General features: G+C 44.7%; 3 protein-coding genes across 12 annotated transcripts in view; 2 read left to right on the forward strand and 1 right to left on the reverse strand.

Moving 5' to 3' along the window:
* usp2a (ubiquitin specific peptidase 2a) overlaps positions 1-7,115 on the forward strand; it is a 58,344-nt gene extending 51,229 nt beyond the window's left edge. For 4 of the 10 annotated variants that reach the window (XM_029445954.1, XM_029445956.1, XM_029445953.1 and 1 more), the window contains exons 8-14: positions 220-284; positions 583-686; positions 1,037-1,117; positions 1,869-1,947; positions 3,855-3,959; positions 4,159-4,279; positions 5,736-7,115. In XM_029445954.1, the coding sequence (XP_029301814.1) occupies positions 220-284; positions 583-686; positions 1,037-1,117; positions 1,869-1,947; positions 3,855-3,959; positions 4,159-4,279; positions 5,736-5,820 (640 nt within the window). In that variant the 3' untranslated portion in view covers positions 5,821-7,115. The remainder of the gene's footprint in view (positions 1-219; positions 285-582; positions 687-1,036; positions 1,118-1,868; positions 1,948-3,854; positions 3,960-4,158; positions 4,280-5,735) is intronic. The other 6 variants (XM_029445959.1, XM_029445958.1, XM_029445960.1 and 3 more) reach the window with 2 other exon arrangements.
* An 11,230-nt stretch (positions 7,116-18,345) lies between these two features.
* LOC115017669 (protein FAM57A-like) lies at positions 18,346-21,466 on the forward strand. Its single transcript, XM_029446325.1, has 5 exons — positions 18,346-19,088; positions 19,583-19,666; positions 19,901-20,120; positions 20,206-20,301; positions 21,017-21,466. Exons 1-5 carry the CDS (start codon positions 18,967-18,969, stop codon positions 21,305-21,307), a joined length of 813 nt encoding a protein of 270 aa, XP_029302185.1. The 5' UTR covers positions 18,346-18,966; the 3' UTR covers positions 21,308-21,466.
* A 168-nt stretch (positions 21,467-21,634) lies between these two features.
* gemin4 (gem (nuclear organelle) associated protein 4) overlaps positions 21,635-23,223 on the reverse strand; it is a 10,929-nt gene continuing 9,340 nt past the window's right edge. The window contains exons 5-6 of the mRNA XM_029446324.1: positions 22,427-23,134; positions 21,635-22,133 (exon numbers count right to left, since the gene is read on the reverse strand). Of these exons, the coding sequence (XP_029302184.1) occupies positions 21,912-22,133; positions 22,427-23,134 (930 nt within the window). The 3' untranslated portion in view covers positions 21,635-21,911. The remainder of the gene's footprint in view (positions 22,134-22,426; positions 23,135-23,223) is intronic.

Below are 23,223 nucleotides of genomic sequence, written 5' to 3' on the forward strand. Positions count from 1 at the left end.
TTTAATCCCTTATTCTCATATTCTGCCACCTATAATAAAGTAGGTCAGGTCCCTAAATAGTGTCTGTTTTCTGCTATGACCCATTCTATTATCAACCCTTTGACTGAATCAGAACAGCTTAGTTTTCTCATCAGTATGTCTCCGCCTGTCTGGCCATCTTCTCCGTCACTTTGCACTGGATCTAGTAATCTAACAGTCTCATCTGTGCTCTACGTTCAGGGATGAAGAGAAAGGGAAGAAGATGTGGAATAAATATCTAGAGAGAGAAGACAGTAAGATAGTCGGTAAGTAGAAATGCATCAAGATCAATTTGAATTCATTTTATTTTAGAAATTGATACATTCAATCTTGTTAATCTTTATAATCATATCTGTGTGATATGTGTTTTACATATCAAACGTGTCTAGTCTGGATATGGTATAATAGTGACAGGTCAGGCTAAACAAAGATCAAACAATCAGCATGAAGAAAAACAATACCGTAACAATAGATATCTTTTATTAATATTTTTCATGGCAAATGTGTTGAGCCAGTGATCAGCATCATGTTTATGTTTTTTGTTTTTATCTTTCGCTCCTCCAGACGTGTTTGTAGGGCAGCTGAAGAGCTCTCTAACCTGCAGCCACTGTGGTTTCTGCTCCACTGTGTTCGACCCCTTTTGGGATCTCTCTCTGCCTATCGCCAAGGTGAGGAAACACACACACACACACACACACACACACACACACACACACACACACACACACACACACACACACGTACAGGTGGATGTTGGTCAGCCTTACATATCAAGTCCCAGAAGGTCAACAGACACACGTGTCAGCATAATCAGTGGTACAGAGGTGACTTTCTTTCTGTGGTTGTGTAGACGTGTTTTGTATTAAGAAATATCTACCCATAGCTCTTAACATGAGCTTTTTGGTTTCCTCCCTGTCTCTGTTTGTGTGTGTGTGTGTGTGTGTGTGTGTGTGTGTGTGTGTGTGTGTGTGTGTGTTCATGTGCATGCTAATGTGAATGCGTCTATGTTTGTGCTCAGAAGGGTTACGGTGAGGTGAGTCTGATGGACTGCATGCGGCTCTTCACCAAAGAAGACGTCCTCGACGGGGACGAGAAGCCGGTAAGAACCAACAGAAGGGCGACGCCTCCTCAGTGGTGGAACATAACTTACTTTACTCAAGTACTGTTCGCAGGTATTTAATATAGTAATAGTAAAGTAGTTCAAATGGTCCCCACCTTCACCAGCTGCAACATTAAAGTAATGTAGACATTAATGCATTCATAATTAAAATACAATGATATAGTATACATGACTCTGAAATATTCTGGATAATGACTACTTTTACTTTTGGTACTTTAAAGTATTTTGATGCTAATACTTTTGTTCTATTACTGAAGTTAAAATTTGAGTGAAGGATTTTTACTTGTAACTGAGTATTTCTACACTATAGTATTAAAGTGCTAATCTTGAAGATTTTCATTTAAATGAATGTCTGGTAAGTCAAATACAAAGATAAGATACTAAGATCCCAAAACACACCTGCAGTTACCGCTTATCAACATAGGTGAATAAGAGAACACAAGTCAGGTCTTTGAGTGTAACTCTAAGTAAAAGTACTGAGTCTGAGTACTTCTGTCTCTTCAAGTGTCGTTTTTTCTGCACTTGCCACATGTATGTTCAAACAGAGACACTGTGGCATTTTGGTCTGAAACTTAATTCCACATGACTTTAAAGGTGTGAAAGTCTCAATTCTATCCATATGATTGTGGAATTGTTATATAAGTGATCATGTCAGCAGATGTGGGTCTATGTGCTGGAGTCAAACTGTCTGTCTGTGAACAGTGATGAACAAACTGTTTCTTCTCCTCAGACGTGCTACAGATGTAAAGCCAGGAGAAGATGCACGAAGAAGTTCACAATACAGAAGTTCCCCAAGATCTTAGTGCTGCGTATCCTTTTCCTCTGGACATGAATGTGTGATGTGATGTATTATATTAGACGTGTGTAGCGAGTCAATAGCTGGGACAGCATGAAGATGTCAGTGGGATAGGGTGTATCGACTATGGCAGGGGTCGGGAACCTATGGCTCTTTCGATTACGAGATATGGCTCGCAGACAATTTTGAGCTGACATTTTTTAACATGATTAACAAGTAATATATAATTATATTGTGTCATTTTAAAGTAAAACATTTAGCAGCGGATTTGTTTTTAGTTCTCTCCTTTCCTCCGCTCTGTCTCTGGCTGTAGGTTAAGGTGTGTTCACACATGTGTGTGTAGGGGGCGGAGCCCCGCCCTTCCCGAAACCGAGCAGAGAAGAAACTGCACAAAGCAAGCAGTAGACCGGGGGGGTCAAACTCAATCACAGAGAGGGCCAACATTAAAAACTGGGACTACGTCGAGGGCCAAACACGGTCCACATTTATTGAACAGGATACACATATTGGAGAAAGTGCACAAAGATATGGAACATATTTAAGTCAACTGCTAACGGATTGCTGAGCAGTTCAATTTAAATTTCTGAGCTGCAAAGTCGGCAAATGCGCTCAGTTCATCAACAGAATGCTGTCGGGAACACAGCGGTGGAGATGTTTGTCAGTGTTTGGAAACACGTAGTGACCAAAGTTTCCTTCTGCATCTGAGTCTCCCACAGGCAGCTCGGCATCATACATGTCCGTGATCACACGGCCCTGAAGCTGCAGGTTTAACAGTGAGATGCTTCATTATGTCGCACAAACAGTCCAGCTCACATCGTCCCAGAGATCTGTGGTGTCTTTCTCTTTGCTTTCCAAAAACTTTCATTCCATTCACACATTTAGATTCTTCCTCAAATGTCTTTCCCCGTGGTTGTGCCATGCATTGATTTAATTACCAAAACCGGCGGGCCAGTTATGACAGACATATGATATTTACTTGCGGTCGGATATAATTGCCTTGAGTTTGACACCCGTGCAGTAAACACTGAAACGTGCACATAAATGAGATAAATAACGTAAGTGTTATTTATTTAATAAAAGAGCTCCTGTTCAATGAAACACTGATACTGCTATTAGTACTCGGAGACGTGTTATTCTTCAAAAATGCACGCATAAAGTTGCGTTCAAATGTATTAAATATATGGCTCTCAAGGAAATACATAAAAATATATGTGTCTTTTGTGTTTGTACGGCTCCTTTAAGACTGCTTATTAGAGCATATTGTAAGTAAGGGGGGTGTAATAAGAAAAAAACGAATCTAAACTAAAATAATGATGATCAACATCATCACCTCAGACGCCGCCGCTTGTCGTGTATTATGTCTGTCTCATCTAACAATGAGGAAGTACTCGTGATTTCAGCCCAGAATCACCATATTATCACAGGCGTCCGGACTTTGAAGGGACACAGCTTTTGTGCATCAGGAACTCCAACACAATAGGCGGATGGAGGATATCTTCATGTTCCATACTGTTGCACCTCCTCACTAATGTTTAGTGTCTTTCTGTTAAATTTGTGACTTTAATCTCTGAGAGTTTTTTTATTGCAGTTGTATGATTTAATAATCACACAGAATACTCAAGTTTTTCTCGGAATATTACCCTCCTAATTATGCGTAATTATTATTTGACCTGCAATGACCCTAAAATGCCGGCATACTTCTTTGACCTACTGTTTTGACGCTTTAAAGGTGCTCCATTTGTTGGGAAACAGCTCTGATATACAGTCAGGAAACCCTGTCATGTATTTGAAGCCCAGTGTAGCAGAATTGGCTGTAGAGTGCATTGACTGGATTTTGATGAGGATATTGGAGGACTCCATACACAGTGTATTGATGGGTACATTCAGAGCAGTTTGTTCCTTGACTCCCCTCCTGTCCAGACCTGAAACGCTTCTCTGAGGCTCGCAGAACCAGCAAATTGTCCACCTATGTTAACTTCCCCATGAAGGATCTTGACCTGCGGGAGTTTGCCTCTGAAAACAGTAGTAAGTACTGATTCTACTTCCTGCTGATTCTTTGACTTTCTTTTGCAGCCCAGCTGATATCAAATCTAAAATCAAATACATTGTGCAGCAGTGTGAATAATATTACTTAATAATACTTGTGAAACTGTGACCTCTTAAGTAGGTTGTTAAAAAAAGGAGCGCAGGCTTTAAGTGTGTTTCTGCTTCTGTTGTGTTTCAGTAAATGCAGTGTACAACCTGTATGCAGTTTCCAACCACTCAGGCACCACTATGGGCGGCCACTACACAGCCTTCTGTCGCAATCCCAACTCGGGAGAATGGTACACATTTAATGACTCCAGGTAGGTTTGGACACTCATCATCATCAAGATACAAATATACACCAAACCTATGTCCAGAAGTGCATGTAAGGACATGAATAACCATTTATTACAACTTCTTCAAGCCTTTTTTTAAATTGAGAATATTAATTCCGAGGTAATTGTTTTACTTTCTCGGACATGGCACCACTGATTGTGCTGACATGCTCCCTTCAGTACACTAGTACAGGAATACATTTGCATTGGGATTCTGTTGGTAATAAAACAGTGAAACAATGAAACTATAACTGCTCAAATTTTTACTTATAAATAGGATTATAGGAAAGATCTAAATACACATTAGTTACATATGCAAGAGATAAATACTTTGTAGTGAGTATTTGACCACATCATAATACAGTTACCAGTAACCTGCCCACATTAGTAGTTACCATGAGCACACTGAGGTTCAAAAGATGACCCAGTCTTGGGCTGTACCGTCTATCGTCTGTCTGCCTGTCGTCATAAAACCTCAATAGAGCCTTCAAACGTCTGTTGTCATATTTAATGACGTCATCACCTTAAAAAAAAAAAGGTATTTGCTGTCATTCATGGCGCCGTTAGATTGCTGCTAGGACGCCCCGTTACTAAAACATGCAGCTAATCATCCTCCTCCTTTGTCTCTGCATCCAGTCGCTGCCTCCTCGGCCTCATTGATGACACATCACTCTACTTCTGTCTCTCATTCTCACTGATCCACTATTACAGCTCACTTGCTACTGTTGTATCCCAGTGTAACCACACGACTACACACACATGCATTATATGGCATGTGTGCTGTATATGCTGAAAAAGAGATGAACTCAGTAATTCTGTTACATTAGATAATGTAAATACATATACTGTCAATTATCAAGTCTGTAAAATGTTTGAATATCATATAGAAATAGGTTCTTCTTAAAACTCCAAATCCTGCCTCATAATCACCAAATGTATACTTTTTCTTCATTACCCAAAGTAATCCAGGTGAACATTGTACATCTTCTGTTACAGTGCAAACAGGAACTGTTTGCAGTTAAAGCTAGTCTGTAACTTTGATTTAAAAAAATAAATAAGTGTTATTATATTTGCTCAAACTGTCACTATATCCTGACAGTAGTGCATGAGACAGATAATCTGTGAATAAAATCATGTTTCTCTGAAAAGTAAAATGATGAGCCGAGCAGTCTCCGCTGCTCGTGAACTCTGAATCAAGATTCTGTTCCTGCATTGCCTTTTTCTAGCCTCAAAAGTTTTCAGAAACATATTCTAGTGTTTTGTTTATCTGTAAAGTGAGAACGTTTGTTCAGCCAGAGGGCGGAGCTTGGTTTTGGCTCGACTGTTTTCAACATGACGGTCACAAACTTCCTCATTTGACTCCTGTTTACATCAGCCAAATGATGACGAGAACCCTGGTGTAAAAAAGTCAAACTTTAATTATGCCTCTCTTTCTCTCCAGAGTAACGCCGATGTCCTCCAGCCAAGTGCGCAGCAGCGACGCCTACGTCTTGTTCTACGAGCTGGCTTCCTCCTCGCGGATGTGAAGCCTCCTTGAGGACGGCGGGCCACAGCACCACTCTGACTGACGGACAGATGGATAAGGAAAATAAAGACTGTTGGTGGAGCCGGGCCTATTTTGGACTTATATTTTAACATATATCACACACATACACACACACACACATGCACACACACTCTCAAAGGCACAGATCCCCACCAGCCTGGAGACTGCTTCTCTCCACACAGAGAGGTACACTCTGGAAACCACAGGAACCTGAACAACCAGCCCTGCTTTCTCTCTCACTGTCTTTACTCACATGTCTTGCTCATTTCAGGGTGGAGATGTGTGTGTGTGTGTGTGTGTGTGTGTGTGTGTGTGTGTGTGTGTGTGTTTACCGTGTGTGTGTGTGTGTGTGCGTGTGTGCGTGCGTGTGAGTGTGCAAGGTTGACACAGCGCAATAATCCCATCTGACCGACAAACCGGTGAATCTGTCCCTCTCTATGCACTGCAAACATCCTGACCGCGCCTTCACTTCTTTTTCTTCAACTCTTCATCTTCTTGTTTGCCTCAAAGCATTAAAACTCACTTGTTGCAATTTTAACCTTTTTTCTTCTTTGAATTTAAACTTTTTTTTGTTTGTTTTTTGGGGAAGCATCATCATCAGCACCACCAGTTTGGACTGTGGATACGTAGTGCTTAGAATGTGACTATAACAGGACTGCTCACGGATTCAAGGAGCTTACAGCCCACCGGCCGGCTTGCTGTCCACGGCTTCCCCTCCCACTGCACCGCAACACTCCCAATGTCTCTGTTCGCATCTTCTTCACGCTCTGTCTTTCTGCTGCGGTGGTCGGGAGGCCGGTGGCACTGTGAGTGCAACTTGATTCAGAGGACGACCCTCTTAACTTGTGTTTTATTTAAATTGTTTGTCCCACGTGTGGCTGCTACTGATGTTTTAAAAGTGCTGTGAATGGATGAATGGACAGTCCAGCACGGATCTGCTAAGGATTAATAATATAGATGATAATAACGTTAACAATCCTCATCGTCAAGCATGAGGTCTTTTCTTCCTCTCTTGTTTCATGCCATTGAACAACACAAAAAGAATGTTTTAAAGAAGAAGAAGACACTATATCTGTATATTTTTATATCCTGATGCAACATAGAGAATGTACTATTCAATGGTGCTGAAAATGACCCATAACTGTTTACAGTTGGTTTATTTCCCAGGTTTCAAGAGAGAAAAAAAAGTAATTATTTATGCTTACAGGTGATAATGTGATGAGTCACACTTTTTAACAGTGGCAGTCAAACACATGAGCATATATATATATATATATATATATATATATATATATATATATATATGTATATGAATAAAAGGTAAAAAAAATGATTTCACTTCGAGTGTTTGTTTCTTTTTAGCTTCTATGGAGAATCTGCAAGTTTTGCACACTGACTTGACGATTAACAGGAGTTTTACTTCTTCGGGACTCTAAGAAAATGTTCAAATAAAGCAATTGCAACGTCAGGTTTTGCCAGTCCGGTCAAGAGCTGTAAGGACTAATTATTTTCAAAGTTGTTTTTGTCTGTAGGACACTGGCACCAGCCACCCGTTACTGTTTGCGGGGAATTAAACAATTCACATTCATACGGTGTTATAATTATAACAACAATAATAATAATAATGTCTCTCAGTGTTTTTAGCCTGTATCAAATCAAATGTATTTATATAGCCCAATATCACAAATTACACATTTGTCTCAGTGTGCTTTACAGACTGTACAGGATATGACACCCTCTGTCCTTAGACCCTCGCATCGCACAAGGAAAAACTTCCTAAAAGAAACCCCATAATTAAAGGGGGAAAAATAGAGGAAACCTCAGGGAGAGCAACTGAGGAGGGATCCCTCTCCCAGGACGGACAGACGTGCAATAGATGTCGTGTGTACAGGATAAACAACATAGTACAAATACAACATTTGACAGAAAATGATGTTGAGTTGAAAAAGAGAAAGTTTAGATGAATCCAAGAAAATGTCAAAAAGGCTTCCCGGTGTCCAGCAGGACCAGGGCAGCAAGCGCAGCCACGATTCCTGATCCTGACGTAAACTTTATCAGTGGCAACCTGCCACATGAGAGACACAGAAACTCCGGGGATGATATCCCGGATGATGAGTTAGTAACATACATTTACATAAATGCATACAGATAGAGAGGGAGAAGAAGAGAGGGAGGGGGGGAGAGAGGAAGAGAAGGAGGAGAGCAGGGAGGTGTCCCCCGGCAGTCTAAGCCTATAGCAGCATAACTAGGGGCTGATCCAAGGCAAACCTGAGCCAGCCCTAACTATAAGCTTTATCAAAAAGGAAAGTCTTTATCCTGCTCTTAAATGTGGAGAGTGTGTCTGCCTCCCGAACACAAAGTGGAAGCTGGTTCCACTGGAGAGGAGCTTGATGGCTGAAGGCTCTGGCTCCCATTGTACTCTTAGAGACTCTAGGAACTACAATTAACCCTGCAGTCTGGGAGCGTAATGCTCTAGTTGGTTTATAAGGTACTATGAGATCTTTACGATATGCTGGAGCCTGACCATTAATTGCTTTGTAAGTCAAGAGAAATCAAATCAAATCAAATTTATTTGTATAGCCCAATATCACAAATTATACATTTGTCTCAGTGTGCTTTACAGACTGTACAGGTTACGACATCCTCTGTCCTTAGACCCTCGCATCGCACAAGGAAAAACTTCCTAAAAGAAACCCCAAAATTAAAGGGGAAAAAATGGAAGAAACCTCAGGGAGAGCAACTGAGGAGGGATCCCTCTCCCAGGACGGACATACGTGCAATAGATGTCGTATGTATAGGATAAACAACATAGTACAAATACAACATTTGACAGAAATTATGTTGTGTTGGAAAAAAAAAAGAAATAGAAAGTATGGATAAATCCAGGAAAATGTCAATAAGGCTTCCCGGTGTCCAGCAGGACCAGGTCAGCAGGCGCTGTCACGATTCATGATCCTGATGTAAACTTTGTCAGAGGCAACCTGCCACATGAGAGACAGACACTCCGGGGATGATACCCCGGATGGTGAGTTAGTAACATACATTTACATAAATGCATACAGATAGAGAGGCAGAAGAAGAGAGAGGGAGAGAAGGAAGAGAGCAGGGAGGTGTCCCCCGGCAGTCTAAGCCTATAGCAGCATAACTAGGGGCTGATCCAGGGCAAACCTGAGCCAGCCCTAACTATAAGCTTTATCAAAAAGGAAAGTCTTTAGCCTACTCTTAAATGTGGAGAGTGTGTCTGCCTCCCGAACACAAACTGGAAGCTAGTTCCACTGGAGAGGAGCTTGATAGCTGAAGGCTCTGGCTCCCATTGTACTCTTAGAGACTCTAGGAACCACAAGTAACCCTGCAGTCTGGGAGCGTAATGCTCTAGTTGGTTTATAAGGTACTATGAGATCTTTAAGATGTGCTGGAGCCTGACCTTTAATTGATTTGTAAGTCAGGAGAAGGATTTTGAATTCTATTCTGTATTTTACCGGGAGCCAGTGCAGAGCAGCTAAGACAGGAGTAATATGATCCCGTTTCCTTGTTCTAGTCAATACACGTGCCGCTGCATTTTGGATCAACTGAAGAGTCTTAAGCGACTTTTTGGGACAACCTGATAACAATGAGTTGCAGTAATCCAGCCTTGAAGTAACAAATGCATGGATTAGTTTCTGCATCATTTTGAGCAGTCTTATTTTTGCAATGTTACGTAGATGAAAGAAGGCAGTCCTTGAGATTTGTTTTATGTGGGAGTTAAAAGACAGATCCTGATCAAAGATAATGCCAAGATTCCTTACAGTGGTGCTGGAGGCCAAATTAATGCCACCCAGAGCTCAGTTTTGTCTGTGTTTAACATCAAAACATTGCTAGACATCCAAGTTGTTATGTACACAGTGGTAGAGAGTCTGCCTACCACGCGGGAGACCTGGGTTCGATTCCCAACAGAGCCTGTCAGCAAGACTCAGCCATGGAACCTGGCTCAGCAGAGACAACAACATCCCAGTCTCCGCCGGCACCAACGTCGGAGGAGCAACTCTACGCTGCAGTTCTAAGCCATGATGCTACAGTGCTTCGTCACGAGGCTCTCTTGTCCCACCAGCAAGGGGTTCTGCAGAACCTCCAACAGTCCCTTGTGGATCTACTTGCTCGTCTGCCGGACGCAAGGACACAGGGTCTACCATCACCTCCATCTGCTCCACTGACGCCAGCAGTTCAGCAGTCCAGCTCCACGGGTGACCGCGGTCCGCTTCTGTCTGAACCACAGGCTCCCTGCTCCCGAGAGGTATGAGGGTAACCACAAGGACTGCCGGGCTTTCCTAGCCCAATGCTCTCTCACCTTTGAGCTTCAACCTTCCTACTTCCCTTCAGAGCGCTCTCGTATCGCCTACATCATCACTCTCCTGACTGGAAAGGCCCGGTCATGGGCTACAGCCGTCTGGGAAAAGCAGGGCCCTTCCTTTAATGACTACAGGGCCTTTACCGATGAGATGCGCCGGGTTTTCGACCATCCAGTAGGAGGTAAAGACGCTGGTAACAGACTGTTCCAGCTGCGTCAAGGCGGCTCTAGTGTGGCATGCATGCTAGTATGTATGCTGTGCTCTTCCGAACCCTGGCTCCGGTGAGTGGGTGGAATGAGGGGGCCCTGATGACAGCGTTCCGGCATGGCCTCTGTGGCGGAATCAAGGATGAGCTGGCAGCTAAAGATCCGGTGTCAGACCTGGAGTCCCTAATTGACCAGACTATCCGTCTCGATAACCGTCTGTGGGAGAGGCATCGTGAACGACAAATGGACAGTCGCCCCAGTTCCGGAGTCACAGCTTCAACCTCCGTTCCGCTTCAGTGGCCTCGGGAACCTCAGAGTAACCCACCTTGTCCTGAGGAGCCGGTACTCGCCTGTCCCAGGCAGAACGGAACCGGAGGATGAGGGAGAGACGCTGCCTCTATTGTGGAGGTCCACTTTCGTTCCTCATGTCCCGAGCTTGCGGGAAGCCCAGCCCAGCCCCGTCCAGGAGAAGGAGAACTGTGACGGGTGCGACCCTTACTCCCTCAGCCTGGACTTCGTGCCTGCAGCTCCCGGTCACCAGCTCCTGGGGAACCAACATCATCCTCTTCAGGCCCACATTGACTCTGGCGCTGCAGGGAATTTCTTGGATCTCACCCTTGCCAGGGCCCTTCACCTGCCCATCTCCAGGCTGGACCATCCACTCTCAGTGACCGCCTTGGATGGTAGGCCCTTGGGACAGGGTACTGTGACTCATATTTCCTCTCCTGTTGTCTTGTCTATTTTTGGCAATCATCACGAAAAGATTCAGTTTAATCTTATTCATTCTCCCGAGTTCCCTGTTGTTCTAGGGTTCCCCTGGTTATCTCACCACAGCCCTCACATCAATTGGTCTTCAAGAACTGTGGTTGAGTGGGGTCCCAATTGCAAGTCCTCCTGTCTCCTCACTAGAGCTGTGCCTCCAGCCCCTAAGCTTCCTAGCTCTCTCGAGTTGTCCCGAGTCCCCTCAGAGTACCACGACCTAGCTAAGGTATTTAGCAAGAGGAGGGCCACTTCCTTGCCCCCTCATAGGCCCTTTGACTGTGCCATTGATCTCCTTCCAGGCTCTTTCCCTACACGAGGTAGGATCTTCTCCCTGTCACCCGCCGAGACCCAAGCTATGGTGGATTATATCAAGGACTCCCTGACTGCTAGGATCATTCGCCCCTCGTCCTCCCCTGCTGGTGCTGGATTCTTTTTTGTTGGGAAGAAAGACGGCGGCCTCAGGCCATGCATAGATTACAGAGGGTTAAACAAGATCACGGTGAGGAACCGTTACCCCTTGCCTTTAATGACCACCGCTTTTGAACTCCTCCAAGGGGCAACCGTCTTCACCAAATTGGACCTCCGTAACGCCTACCACTTGGTCCGGGTCAGGGAGGGTGACGAGTCCAATGGTCAGACTGAGAGGCTAAATCAGGACCTGGAAACCACCCTCCGATGCCTGGCCTCCTCCAATCCATCATCATGGAGCAGGTTTGTGATTTTTGCTGAATATACACATAATACCTTGTGTTCTTCTGCTACAGGTCTCAGTCCCTTCGAGTGCCAGTTTGGTTTTCAGCCTCCACTCTTCCCTGACCAAGAGACTGATGTGGGTGTTCCCTCGGCCCAGAGCTTTGTCCGACGGTGCAGACGGGTCTGGCGCAAGGCCCGGTCTACCCTGCAGCGGTCCGCACGCCAGTACCAGCGCCATGCCAACCGCCGCCGCAGACCTACACCACCGCTACGTCCGGGGCAGAGGGTCTATCTGTCAACACGGGATCTTCCTCTACGGGTGGAGTCCCGCAAGCTGGCGCCATGGTTCGTGGGGCCCTTCAAGATCTTCAGGAGGATCAACCCAGTTGCTTACCGTCTCCAACTTCCCCGGTCCATGCGGGTCAATCCCACCTTTCACGTCTCTCGCCTACGCCCTGTCGCCACAAGTCCTTTGGTCCCTCCAGCTAAACCCCCTCCGCCCCCCAGAATCGTTGGTCGATGGTGGTCCTGCTTATTCAATCCACCGCCTAATGGATTCTCGCTGGGTGGGGAGGGGCCTTCAATACCTGGTGGACTGGGAGGGCTATGGTCCTGAGGAGCGGTCCTGGGTCCCGTCTCGGCATGTTCTCGATCCGGGCCTCATCGAGGCCTTCCACCAGAGCCACCCTGATCGCCCGTGTGGGAACGTCAGGAGACGTTCATAGGGAGGGGGGTCCTGTCAGGGTTTTTGGACTGCAGTTCCTCTTTTGACCATGTGGGGTCGCCACCGTTCATTTCTGTGTGTCATGTGCTTGTCTTTATTGTTTCATTGATTGCACCTGTTCCTTGTTTGCTAGCCTTTATAAGCTGCCTGTTTTCTTCTGTTCATTGCTGAGTCTTGATTTGTTGCCGGAGGCCAAGTTTGTGAGTTTTTGATCCGTCTCTTGAAGCGTCCGTTTTTGTGCCCTTGTCTCGAGTTCCTTAGTTAACTGCCTTTTTACTCTTTAGCTCTTGAGATCCTTTTGCTGCCTGCTTTTCGGATATCCTCTGTTGATCCTGTTTTTGCCCAGACTTTACCTGTTAGTTGTCTGGAGGTATTTTGAGTTTTGTCCTGCCACCTGTTTGCTCTAAAAGTAAAGACTCCTTTTCTGAGCCACTCCAAGCCTGTGTCTGTCTCTGCATCTAAGCCTATCACCCCTGGGTAGCACAGTGGTAGAGAGTCTGCCTACCATGCGGGACACCTGGGTTTGATTCCCAACAGAGCCTGTCAAATAATAATAATAGACGTTCTTTATTTATATAGCACTCGTTACAAAGTTATCTGGAATTAATTAATTGAAAGTGTACAAATTGAACATTCTCTGTTTCCCTAAACTTAGATCTAAATCACAAACTTCTTCTCCAGGGAACTTCTTGGAAATTATTCAGAAATGAATTGGAAGTTAATCATACATTATTTGAATGTGAGTTTAACTTTGCTCAACTAATGTTAGTGCTTTAAGATAACTGCTCATACCAAAACCAAGTTAGGTTATAGCAGCAAAACCCCAGAGTGTGTTGAATTAAGCAGAGGCACATTTTATATGAATTTAAAAAAGTAATTTGTAAGAGAATGAAATATATGAAAGCGTAATGTATTCACTTGAGATTTTTTGAGATCGCAGAATTCCAAGAAAGGTTTACATTAAAAAAATCTGCATGAGTATTTCCCAATGTCTGCAACTCAAACCAAAATAAAACTGCATTAAACTCAACAGGCGGACATGTTCGCTTCCATGAAATCGAGCTCTCAAGTAAATGAGCGCTTCTCTTGGGATTTTGAAGTATCTTATTAATATCACATCACTGTTAAATTCATATCATGTTTTAATGTGTGTCTACGTCACTTTTGAAAAAATGTAAATTTCTATGGAAAATATTTGCCCTGTTCTTCTGAATTAACGGAAAAGGTTTTCATGGAAAACAAAATGCTGCTGTATTTTTCTGAATTAGACTCAAATACATTGGGATTAAATGTAATCTCAGTTTCAAATTCTGCATTCACCAAACCAGATGGCGCCATAGAGCGATAGTTACGGTTGACTCTTCATGTTTTATAGAATCATTTATGTGTGTGGTCATTTTATTAAGCAAAGCCACTTCTCAGAACACACAGAACAACAACAGGAAGTTAATGCAGAGCTGGATTCACAAGAGATTTCAGACTGAAGCTTTGACCACACTGCGAATGTGGTTTGTAATATTATATATATATATATATATGTATATATCCATCCATCGTCGACCGCTTGTCCGGGGTCGGGGTGCGGGGGCAGCAACTCCAGTAAGGACACATCTGCCAGCTCCGATTGGGGGATCCCGAGGCGTTCCCAGGCAAGTGAGGAGATATAATCTCTTCACTGGGAACGAATCCGATTTACTGCAGAGTATCCGGACAAAACTCTCGCTTTGGGCGTACAGGGATTGGATGGCCCTCAGAAGTGACCCCATACTCCCTCAGCACCTCCCACAGTATCATCCGGGGGACCCAGTCATATACTTTCTCCAGATCCACAAAACACATGTACACCGGATGGGTGTACTCCCAGGTCACCTCCAAGATCATTGCGAGAGTGAAGTGTTGGTCCGTTGTTCCACGACCAGGACGGAATCCTCATTGTTCCTCTTCAATCAGAGGTTCGACTATTGGCCGAACCCTCCTTTCCAGCACCTTGGAGTAGACTTTACCAGGGAGGCTGAGAAGTGTGATACCCCTGTAGTTGGCACACACTCTCTGGTCCCCCTTTTTGAATAAGGAAACCACCACCCCTAGGCACTGTTCCAGACTTCCACGCAATGTTGGCGAGGCGTGTCAACCAAGACAGCCCCTCAACACCCAAAACCTTCAGCATTTCTGGACGGATCTCATCAACCCCTGCGGCTTTGCCACTGTGGAGTTGTTTGACTACCTCAGTGACCTCCATCAGGGAAATTGACGATGATCCCCCATCAGCTTCCAGCTCTGCTTCAACCATAGAGGGTGTGTTAGTCGGATTCAGGAGTTCCTTGCTCCTTCCAGCGGACGATAACCTTCTCAGTTGAAGTCAGCAGGGTCCCACCCTTGCTGTACACAGCTTGGATGGTTCCTCGCTTCCCCCTCCTGAGGTGCCGGATGGTTTTCCAGAAGCACCTTGGTGCCGACCGAAAGTCCTTCTCCATAGCTTCTCCGAACTTCTCCCACACCCGCTGCTTTGCCTCTGACACGGCAGAAGCTGCCGCCCTTCTAGTCCTTCAATACCCTGCAACTGTTTCCGGAGTCCTCCCGGATAACATAACCCGGTAGGACTCCTTCTTCAGTCGGACGGCTTCCCTGACCACCGGGGTTCATCACGGTGTTCGAGGGTTACCGCCCCTTGAGGCACCTAAGACCTTGAGACCACAGCTCATCACCGCAGCTTCAGCAATAGAGGTTTTGAACATCGCCCCCTCAGGTTCAATGCCCCCAACCTACACAGGGATAGCTGAAAAGCTCCGCCGGAGGTGTGAGTTAAAGATCACGGGTTTACCAGGTCTGTCCAGAGTCTTCCCCCACCCCTTGATCCAACTCACCACCAGATGGTGATCAGTCGACAGCTCCGCCCCTCTCTTCACCCGAGTGTCCAAAACATGCGGCCTCAGATCAGATGATACGATTACGAAATTGATCATTGACCTTTGGCCTAGGGTGCTCTGGTACCACGTGCACTTATGAGCATCCTTATGTTCGAACATGGTGTTTGTTATGGCCATTCCATGACTAGCACAGAAGTCCAACAACAAACAACCGTTCGGCTTTAGATCAGGGAGGCCCTTCCTCCCAATCACGCCTCTCCAGGTGTCTCCATCGTTTCCCACGTGTGCGTTGAAGTCTCCCAGCAAGACTACGGAGTCCCCTACTGGAGCCCCCTGCAGGGCTCCATTCAGGGTCTCCAAGAAGGCCGAATACTCAGAACTGCGGTTTGGGGCATAGGCACAAACAACAGTCAGAGTTTTCCCCCCCCATAACCCGAAGGCGTAGGGAGGCGACCCTCTCGTCCACAGGGATAAACTCCAACGTAGCGGCGCTCAGCCAGGGGCTAGTGAGTATCCCCACCCCGGCCCGACACCTCACACCTTGGGCAACTCCGGAGAAGAATAGAGTCCAACCCCTATCCAGGAGTACGGTTCCAGAGCCAAGACTGTGCGTGGAGGTAAGCCCCACCAGATCCAACTGGTAGCGATCCACCTCCCGCACTAGTTTCGGCTCCTTCCCCCACAGAGAGGTGACGTTCCACGTCCCCAGAGCCAGCCTCTGCTGCCCGGGTCTGGTCCGTCGAGGTCCCTGACCATCACTGCCACCCGTGTGACAGCGCACCCGACCCCAGCGGTTTTTCCCATGAGTGGTGGGCCCATAGGATGGATGGATGGGAGGCACCACGTAGCTTCTTCGGGCTGTGCCCGACCGGGCTCCGTGGCAAACCCGGCCACCAGGCGCTCGCTGTCGGGCCCTCCCTCTGGGCCTGGCTCCAGACGGGGGCCCCGGGCTTCCTCCGGGCAGGGTCTCTCCTTTCCTTTCCCTTTCTTTCATGAAGTCGTTTTTGAACCATTCTTAGTCTGGCCCCTCACCTGAGACCAATTTGCCTTGGGAGACCATACCAGGAGCACTAGGCTCCAGACAACACAGCTCTCAGGTTCATAGGGACACACAAACCTCTCCACCACGATAAGGTGATGGTTCCCAGAGAGGCTTAACGCCCAGGTTAAAATAACCCTGTAAAGTTAATTAAGTTGCTAATCAGACTATAACAATAACCAGCGCACAAAAGAGGAAGTGCTGCCCGAGATACAGAAGGCTATCTGCTGGCAACACCAGAACCCCCCCCAAATATTGGCCCTGGCACACAGCATTTTCTTCCTCACACCGATAGCTGATGGGTTCCGAGATTGGAGATTCTTGACTATTGGCTGGAGTGACATCACATTTAGTTCTGATATTCATGTCCACTTTAGGATGAATTAGTGCCTTCATCTGGTCAAAATTTCATTTGATCCAAAACTTCGGTTTATGACCAGATACTGCACAACTAACAGCATTCCCATCATCCTCAGCTATGTGTTTTTAGTGCTAGTTAGCATGCTAACACGCTGGAGTAAGATGGTGAACATAATACCTGCTAAACATCAGTATGTTAGCATTAAGCTTTAGACTCTTAGTCTTGTACAATTATTAGTTTAATGGTAGTTATTTGGCTCTGTCCAATGAGGTCTAACTACACCAATGAGGTTATCTCTGCTGCAGGAGGCCTGCCTGTCCAGGAGCACGTAAGGCAACAAGGTCGGAATCTTCTTTGGCTGCTGGAGCGATGTGGGCACAGTTACCAGATTATGAGCAACCAGCCAAGAGCCACAGGTTACAGAACTATTTGAGAAGACCAAGAAGATGATAGGGAGATCCAGGACAAGGGTGTACACCCAGCTTAGACGAGATGTGAGCAAACAGGAGGCGAGGAGGTCGCAGGAAAGCCGGCAGGAGATAGAAATGACAGTGATGCATGAGGTGCATGATGGGAGGCCAGGGCAAAGGAAGCAGACAGCCTCCGGATGGCCGTATATGCCTTTAAGAGGAGATACTACAGGTGAATAGGAGAAACCTTTGAACTAATAGATACCTCCATGAAACTTCCCCGGTTGAGTACTTACATTAAGACAAGTATTTTTTTGTAGAACAAGTGTTGAATGTATGTTGAAATATGCAAATGATGCATTATGTAATGAAATATGTGCTAATTTCTAAGCATTCCTGGAAAATAAATCTGAGCATTGGATAAAGCCAGGTTCAAAATACTTCTTTCATTTAGAGTTCACGGAGGGGATTTTTGATATCACTTTGTATCACTCCATAAATCCGAAAATACTTGATAATAATTTTAGGCCTGGTTTTTAGGAATAAAATGTGATATAAATCAGGATATAAATGATATATGACCAAACCCGGAATATACAGTAGGTAGTAATGAAACTGGAAAGTTTGGTGTATGTAAGTAATAGTTGAGATTTCTGGCTAGTATGAGAGAAGACATTTTTAAGAACAAAAGCCTTTAAAGATATCTATTATAAAATTCCATACATTTTGCAAGACTACAGGTAAATAATGCATGTTTTGATATCTATTTAAGGCAGAAATCTACAGATGCAAATAGACAAAGTTAGTTAAATAAACACCAGTGTCATTTGGACGTTTTCCTTTCACTAGTCTGACATGTTATGGCAGCAAAATACATGTGCCTGTCGTTTCTTATCTCTGGACAAATGTGGCCACCGATGGTGGAGCAACTACAGGAGTGATATAAATATGTGTGAGTGTAACGCTCCTCACACGACCTCTCGACTAAACAACCATTAATTCAGTCTTTTTTCTTCTTCTCAACAAACCAGCTTGAGTAGCATACATACACCACCAACTGGACTGGAGTGTGGAACAAAACAGGAGCATGCGCAGTCGGCGCGCTTGCTAAGGGTGGACCCTCGCGAACTTGGCGGATGACCATAGCGGACCCTCGCGCACACCCGGACGCGGAAAGTATGAATTGGCCTTAAAACACAAAGTACAGACCGATCCTTCTGCAGACCAGGGGAAGAGGACGAGAGGAACTTGTAGGTCTGATTTATAGCCTCCAGGGCGCAGCCTTCTCAGATATGTGCATATATGACAAGGTCTCAGCTCCACCAATCCTTTCCCTGGAACATAAGGAAAAACACAGCCAACAAGGAAGGACAAGATAAATACATATCCTGTACATGATTTCTGTATATCAGAATAAAGTTATTGATCCAAATTCAATATTATCTTCATGCACTCAATATGAAAACAATCGAAGGTTAAGGTGAATCCTTGGTTCAAAATGCCTTTCTTTCAACCAATCATAACCCTCTAAATTACACAATCCGTATGTTGGAGGAAGTTCACAGTTGAATCGAAACTCAGTAAACATGCTCGACAAGTTACCGACTGCTTTTAGCTACATTAGCCTCTGTACCACTTTCTTAGTTTATTTTGTCACTGGAGCTGTTTAGCTTGTAATTGAAGATTGCTTGATTATCATGGCGGTGTAACGTTCGCAACTACTGGAAGAGGAATAAATAATGTTCACTGCCTTAGTTTGTGGAGCTGTGGTGTTTCCAGGGCTTTTCGCCATCTTCAGAAAAGTACTAAGATACACTTTCACACGCTGGAGTGATGCCGACGTGGTTTCGATCAGTGAGAGGTCAGTAGCACCGACACGAGCCGTTAACTTCACCGAACTCCTTTAACACATGCGCCAGTTTAATGATGTCTTGCTTATCTATCAATTTAAATGCATTATGGAGATTTACTTACTATGTTATATTAGTGTATATAAAGAGCTGGTAAATTCGGCACGTAGCCTATATAATGAATTATCTTAAAGAATAATTTTCTTACATTCAATTTACACTTTGTTATGAAAAGTTGGAGTTTTAGGCAATTATTCGGTCATATGTGTGTAGTCTGTTGGCCGTAGACACGACATTTGACCTCTGAGAGGGATAAGTATTAAAATGATATATTATGATGTATGCATTGGTGCCGAAAAGCAAAACACCAATAAAATGTGCATGTTTTTCAATGGAGTTTCGTGTAATTGTCTATAAGTGATGTGTAGTCTCTTTCCAGGTTGATTTTTGTCCGCATAAGATATTTGGAAATTATTGATTATTTTATCTGACTCTGTTTCTTCAGGCTGGTGTCCGCCATTCATGCATCTTTGGCTACTGCAGCTGGAGTCACAGTGGTGACATCCTGCACGGATGTCATGACTGACAGGTAGGGAGGGTCAGGTTTGAATTTTTATTTGTATTTATTTATATATATATATCAGTTTTTATCACTATAAAGATAATTTACACTCATTAGTTACTAAAATCAGTGAATTAGTTAATGCATTATGCGTTTAAAGCATTTGTTGCCAAACATAACAAGTAAGTTTACTGTCTTTTCAGTAAGATTTATTGTTTGCATATCAACAATTCAGTGTGAATGTTGTCTGTCACCATACAGTCACTGGCTGGTCAATGGGTTTGTTGTGTTTGGAGCTCCATATATGGCCTGCGACATCTATGCCATGTATCTGAGCCACTACCACATTCAAAGGGTCAAAGGTCATTCCAGTTTATCGAGCGGCCACTCTCTTCAGACAGTGAAGGCTTTCCTCATGAAGGACTGGATGTTGGTTCTCCATCACCTGGTGCTACTTCTCATTTTCCTGCCAATCACTCTGGTAAGTATGGAGGAGGAATCACTGCCGCAGTGTGTTTGAGCAGTAAGACTGAGTCTGCTGACTGCGCCATGTTTCTCATTTGCAGTTCTTCAGAAGGGGACTTGGTGATTTCTTCATCGGCTGCCTGTTCACCACGGAGTTCAGCACACCTTTTGTCTCTATAGGAAGGATTCTCATCCAGGTGAACTATTTAGACATCATACAACTTTAGCCTTTCAGGATAAGATTTACAATCATAAAGCTGTTACACGTGAATGATTGAATATTTAAAGGTCTGAAGATAGTATCTAAAACTAAGATACTAAGTCATCTCTCTAAAAGTAATGACATAGTTCTTTAAAATAATGATTGAGTAACATAAGTATAAGTACATTGGCGGAAATAGTCTTCTGCTCCACTCCAAAGTAATTCACACTTAAATGTTGATGTGCTGTGAGCACATCTCCTATCAGTGACTCAACACTAGTTTATTTTTACACTATGTTTGGAAAACTGGCAGTTGTGGGAGGTAGAAAAGGAAGACGTAGAGTGGGTTGTAGCTGATGCCCGTTCTACTATACACATCGAAGTGGGTAAGACCCTAAACCCCAAATTGCTCCCAGAGGGCAGCAATGCAATGTGATCACCAGTGGTGGAAGAAGTTTAGTAAAAGTAGCAACACCACAGTGTAAAAATACTGTTTTATATATACTATATATTAATATGCATCAAACCATTCAGTTAGACCCTGTGATCTGCATTTCCTATCAGATCTGTTGTGACACCCATCTAAGTTGAAAGTTTCACTTTTGTTACTCAGAACAGTATTCTTGTAACAGTATTGTTCCCTTTATTCCACCATCTTGTTCACATTCTCTCCCTCTCTTCTGTCTCACTCAACCACCTAACTTATTCAGCTGGGTCTCGATGACACCAGGCTGCACAGAGTCAACGGCATCATTGTCCTCTTGAGTTTCTTCACGTGTCGGATCTTGCTTTTCCCCTTCATGTACTGGATGTACGGCCGGCAGTTTGGGATTCCCCTGCACAGAGTGGCCTTCCATCTGCCTGTGCACTGCAACGTGGGCAACCTGGCGATCCTGGCTCCACAGATCTACTGGTTCATCCTGCTGCTGAGGAAAGCCAACAGACTGTACCTGCGACAGAAGAGCGGGAAGGGAGACAAAGACAGGCCAAAGACAGACTGAGGAATCCACCTGGTTTTACTCTGAGACTGAAGATACCATATCAGGGCCACTAAGGAGAAAAGTAATATTAGAGATACTTTTGAAGAAAAAGTATGAGATTCAAGGTACAAATAAAGTCATAATACAAGTCAAGAGTTTTCTCTCCTGACTGTCTCGTAAGTTCGACTTTTTCTTTTAAAATGTATCTTCTGTCGGAAACTTATGATTTTTTTCTTGAAATAATTCCATTTTGTTGTCAATTTTTACTTTGTCCTCAATTATGATTTCCCCATTCAAATACTGACTTCTTGAAATATGACATTATTCTTGAAAGTCTCACCAACTTCTCCAGCTCCAGGTTAACAGATACATTTGATCTGAGCCACCACAACCTGTTCAAGAACCTCTGACCATGCAATTTCAGGGCAGAAATTAATATTTGAAAAAGACATTTGCTGTGAAATATTTTTTTATTCACTCTGATTCCTAACCCATCACCTTAATAACTTCTTAAGTTAGCCAAGTGCAGTGTGACATGAACATAAAATATATCCTTATTTTATTAGCAAACATGCTCAAACCCAGAGAGAGAATTTGAGAAGCCGACAGAAGGAGAACAAGTGTCTCAAGCTGCCGATGACACAAGCTGAGCGATCTTCTGCTGCAGCACAGCCTTCATCTCCTGGTTCTCCAGGTTGTCTGTGATGGTGGAGAAGAAGTGGCGGGTGTTGTCGCTCTCCAGTGGGCTGCTGCTGTGTGGGAAAGCGGCCATGATGGCCTCATAGTGGCTGAGGATCTCCAGGCTGGACAGGAACAACGGCTCACACCGGCCTGCCGGCATCATCACCTGGGAGCAGGACATTCAACTGTTAAGACTTCCATGCAGATTTAGGAACATTCATACATTACAGGAGTCTATTTTTATAAATTGAGTTTAAGTTTTAGTAACTTTTTGCAATAAGAATATCATCTACTGGCATCTTAAAAGTAAAATATTGCCATTTTGACTTTCAATAACCCAGTTGGTTAAACTCTACTATGTAGTAACCCGACAAGTTGTTGACAAACAACTTTACATTTAGACTTGTGTGGTTCTTTGGATCCAGACTTCTGCGTGGTCATGGCATTAACAATTCTTACCTGGATGTGTTGAACATGGCAGAAGAGCTGGCTGAGTACAAAAAGGACTTCTTGGCAGGGAACCTCCTCCTCCATTTGGCACTCCTTGGACTTCAGAGGAGAGTCTTCTGCTTGTTGAAGGTCTCCGTTAGGAGATTTGACGGAAGTGCAGGAAGGATTAGAGTCTCTAGGCGCTGGAGTTTTAGGAGACGTTGAAGTGGAGACAGTCGAAGGACCAGATGAAGGAAGAGGCAGCTTGGCTCTTACTGAGTTCATCATCTCCCTCACAGCGTGGGCGTATAACCTGCCGACGTGTGCCCAGCCATCTACTGACAGCCAGTGGGAGCAGCTGGACCCGCAGAGCAGCTGAAGGACTCGCAGCAGGAGGACGGACAGGCGGAGCTCACATGAAAACTTCCTCAGATCCAGGAGGGGCAGATAGTCCACGTACTCCAGGGAGAAGGGAACGTGGAGGCGAGCCGAGCTGATGAGCTCCCTCAGGACTCTCAGCAGTCTGCTCCACTGGCAGACGGAGCACCAGGGCAGAGTCTGGGTCAGAGCCACCAGCAGGCCTTTGCTGAACATGCCGACGTGGTCTGCCCGGCGCTGGTCCAGAGAGAGATGGGATAACATGGTGGACTGCAGGGAGTCTGATATAGAGCAGCACTCCATCCAGGCCAGAAGACCTGTGCCCTGTCCATACACAGGCAGCTCCAAACCTGACCACTCCTACAGGAGCGGGAGGCCAAAGGGACAAAGGTTATCAGCAGGAACAATTTGGTCCAGAATAAACAAATACATGGCATTACTAAACTGGA

This window comes from Cottoperca gobio, chromosome 13, assembly GCF_900634415.1.
Source record: "Cottoperca gobio chromosome 13, fCotGob3.1, whole genome shotgun sequence".
Taxonomy (NCBI): Eukaryota; Metazoa; Chordata; class Actinopteri; order Perciformes; family Bovichtidae; genus Cottoperca; species Cottoperca gobio.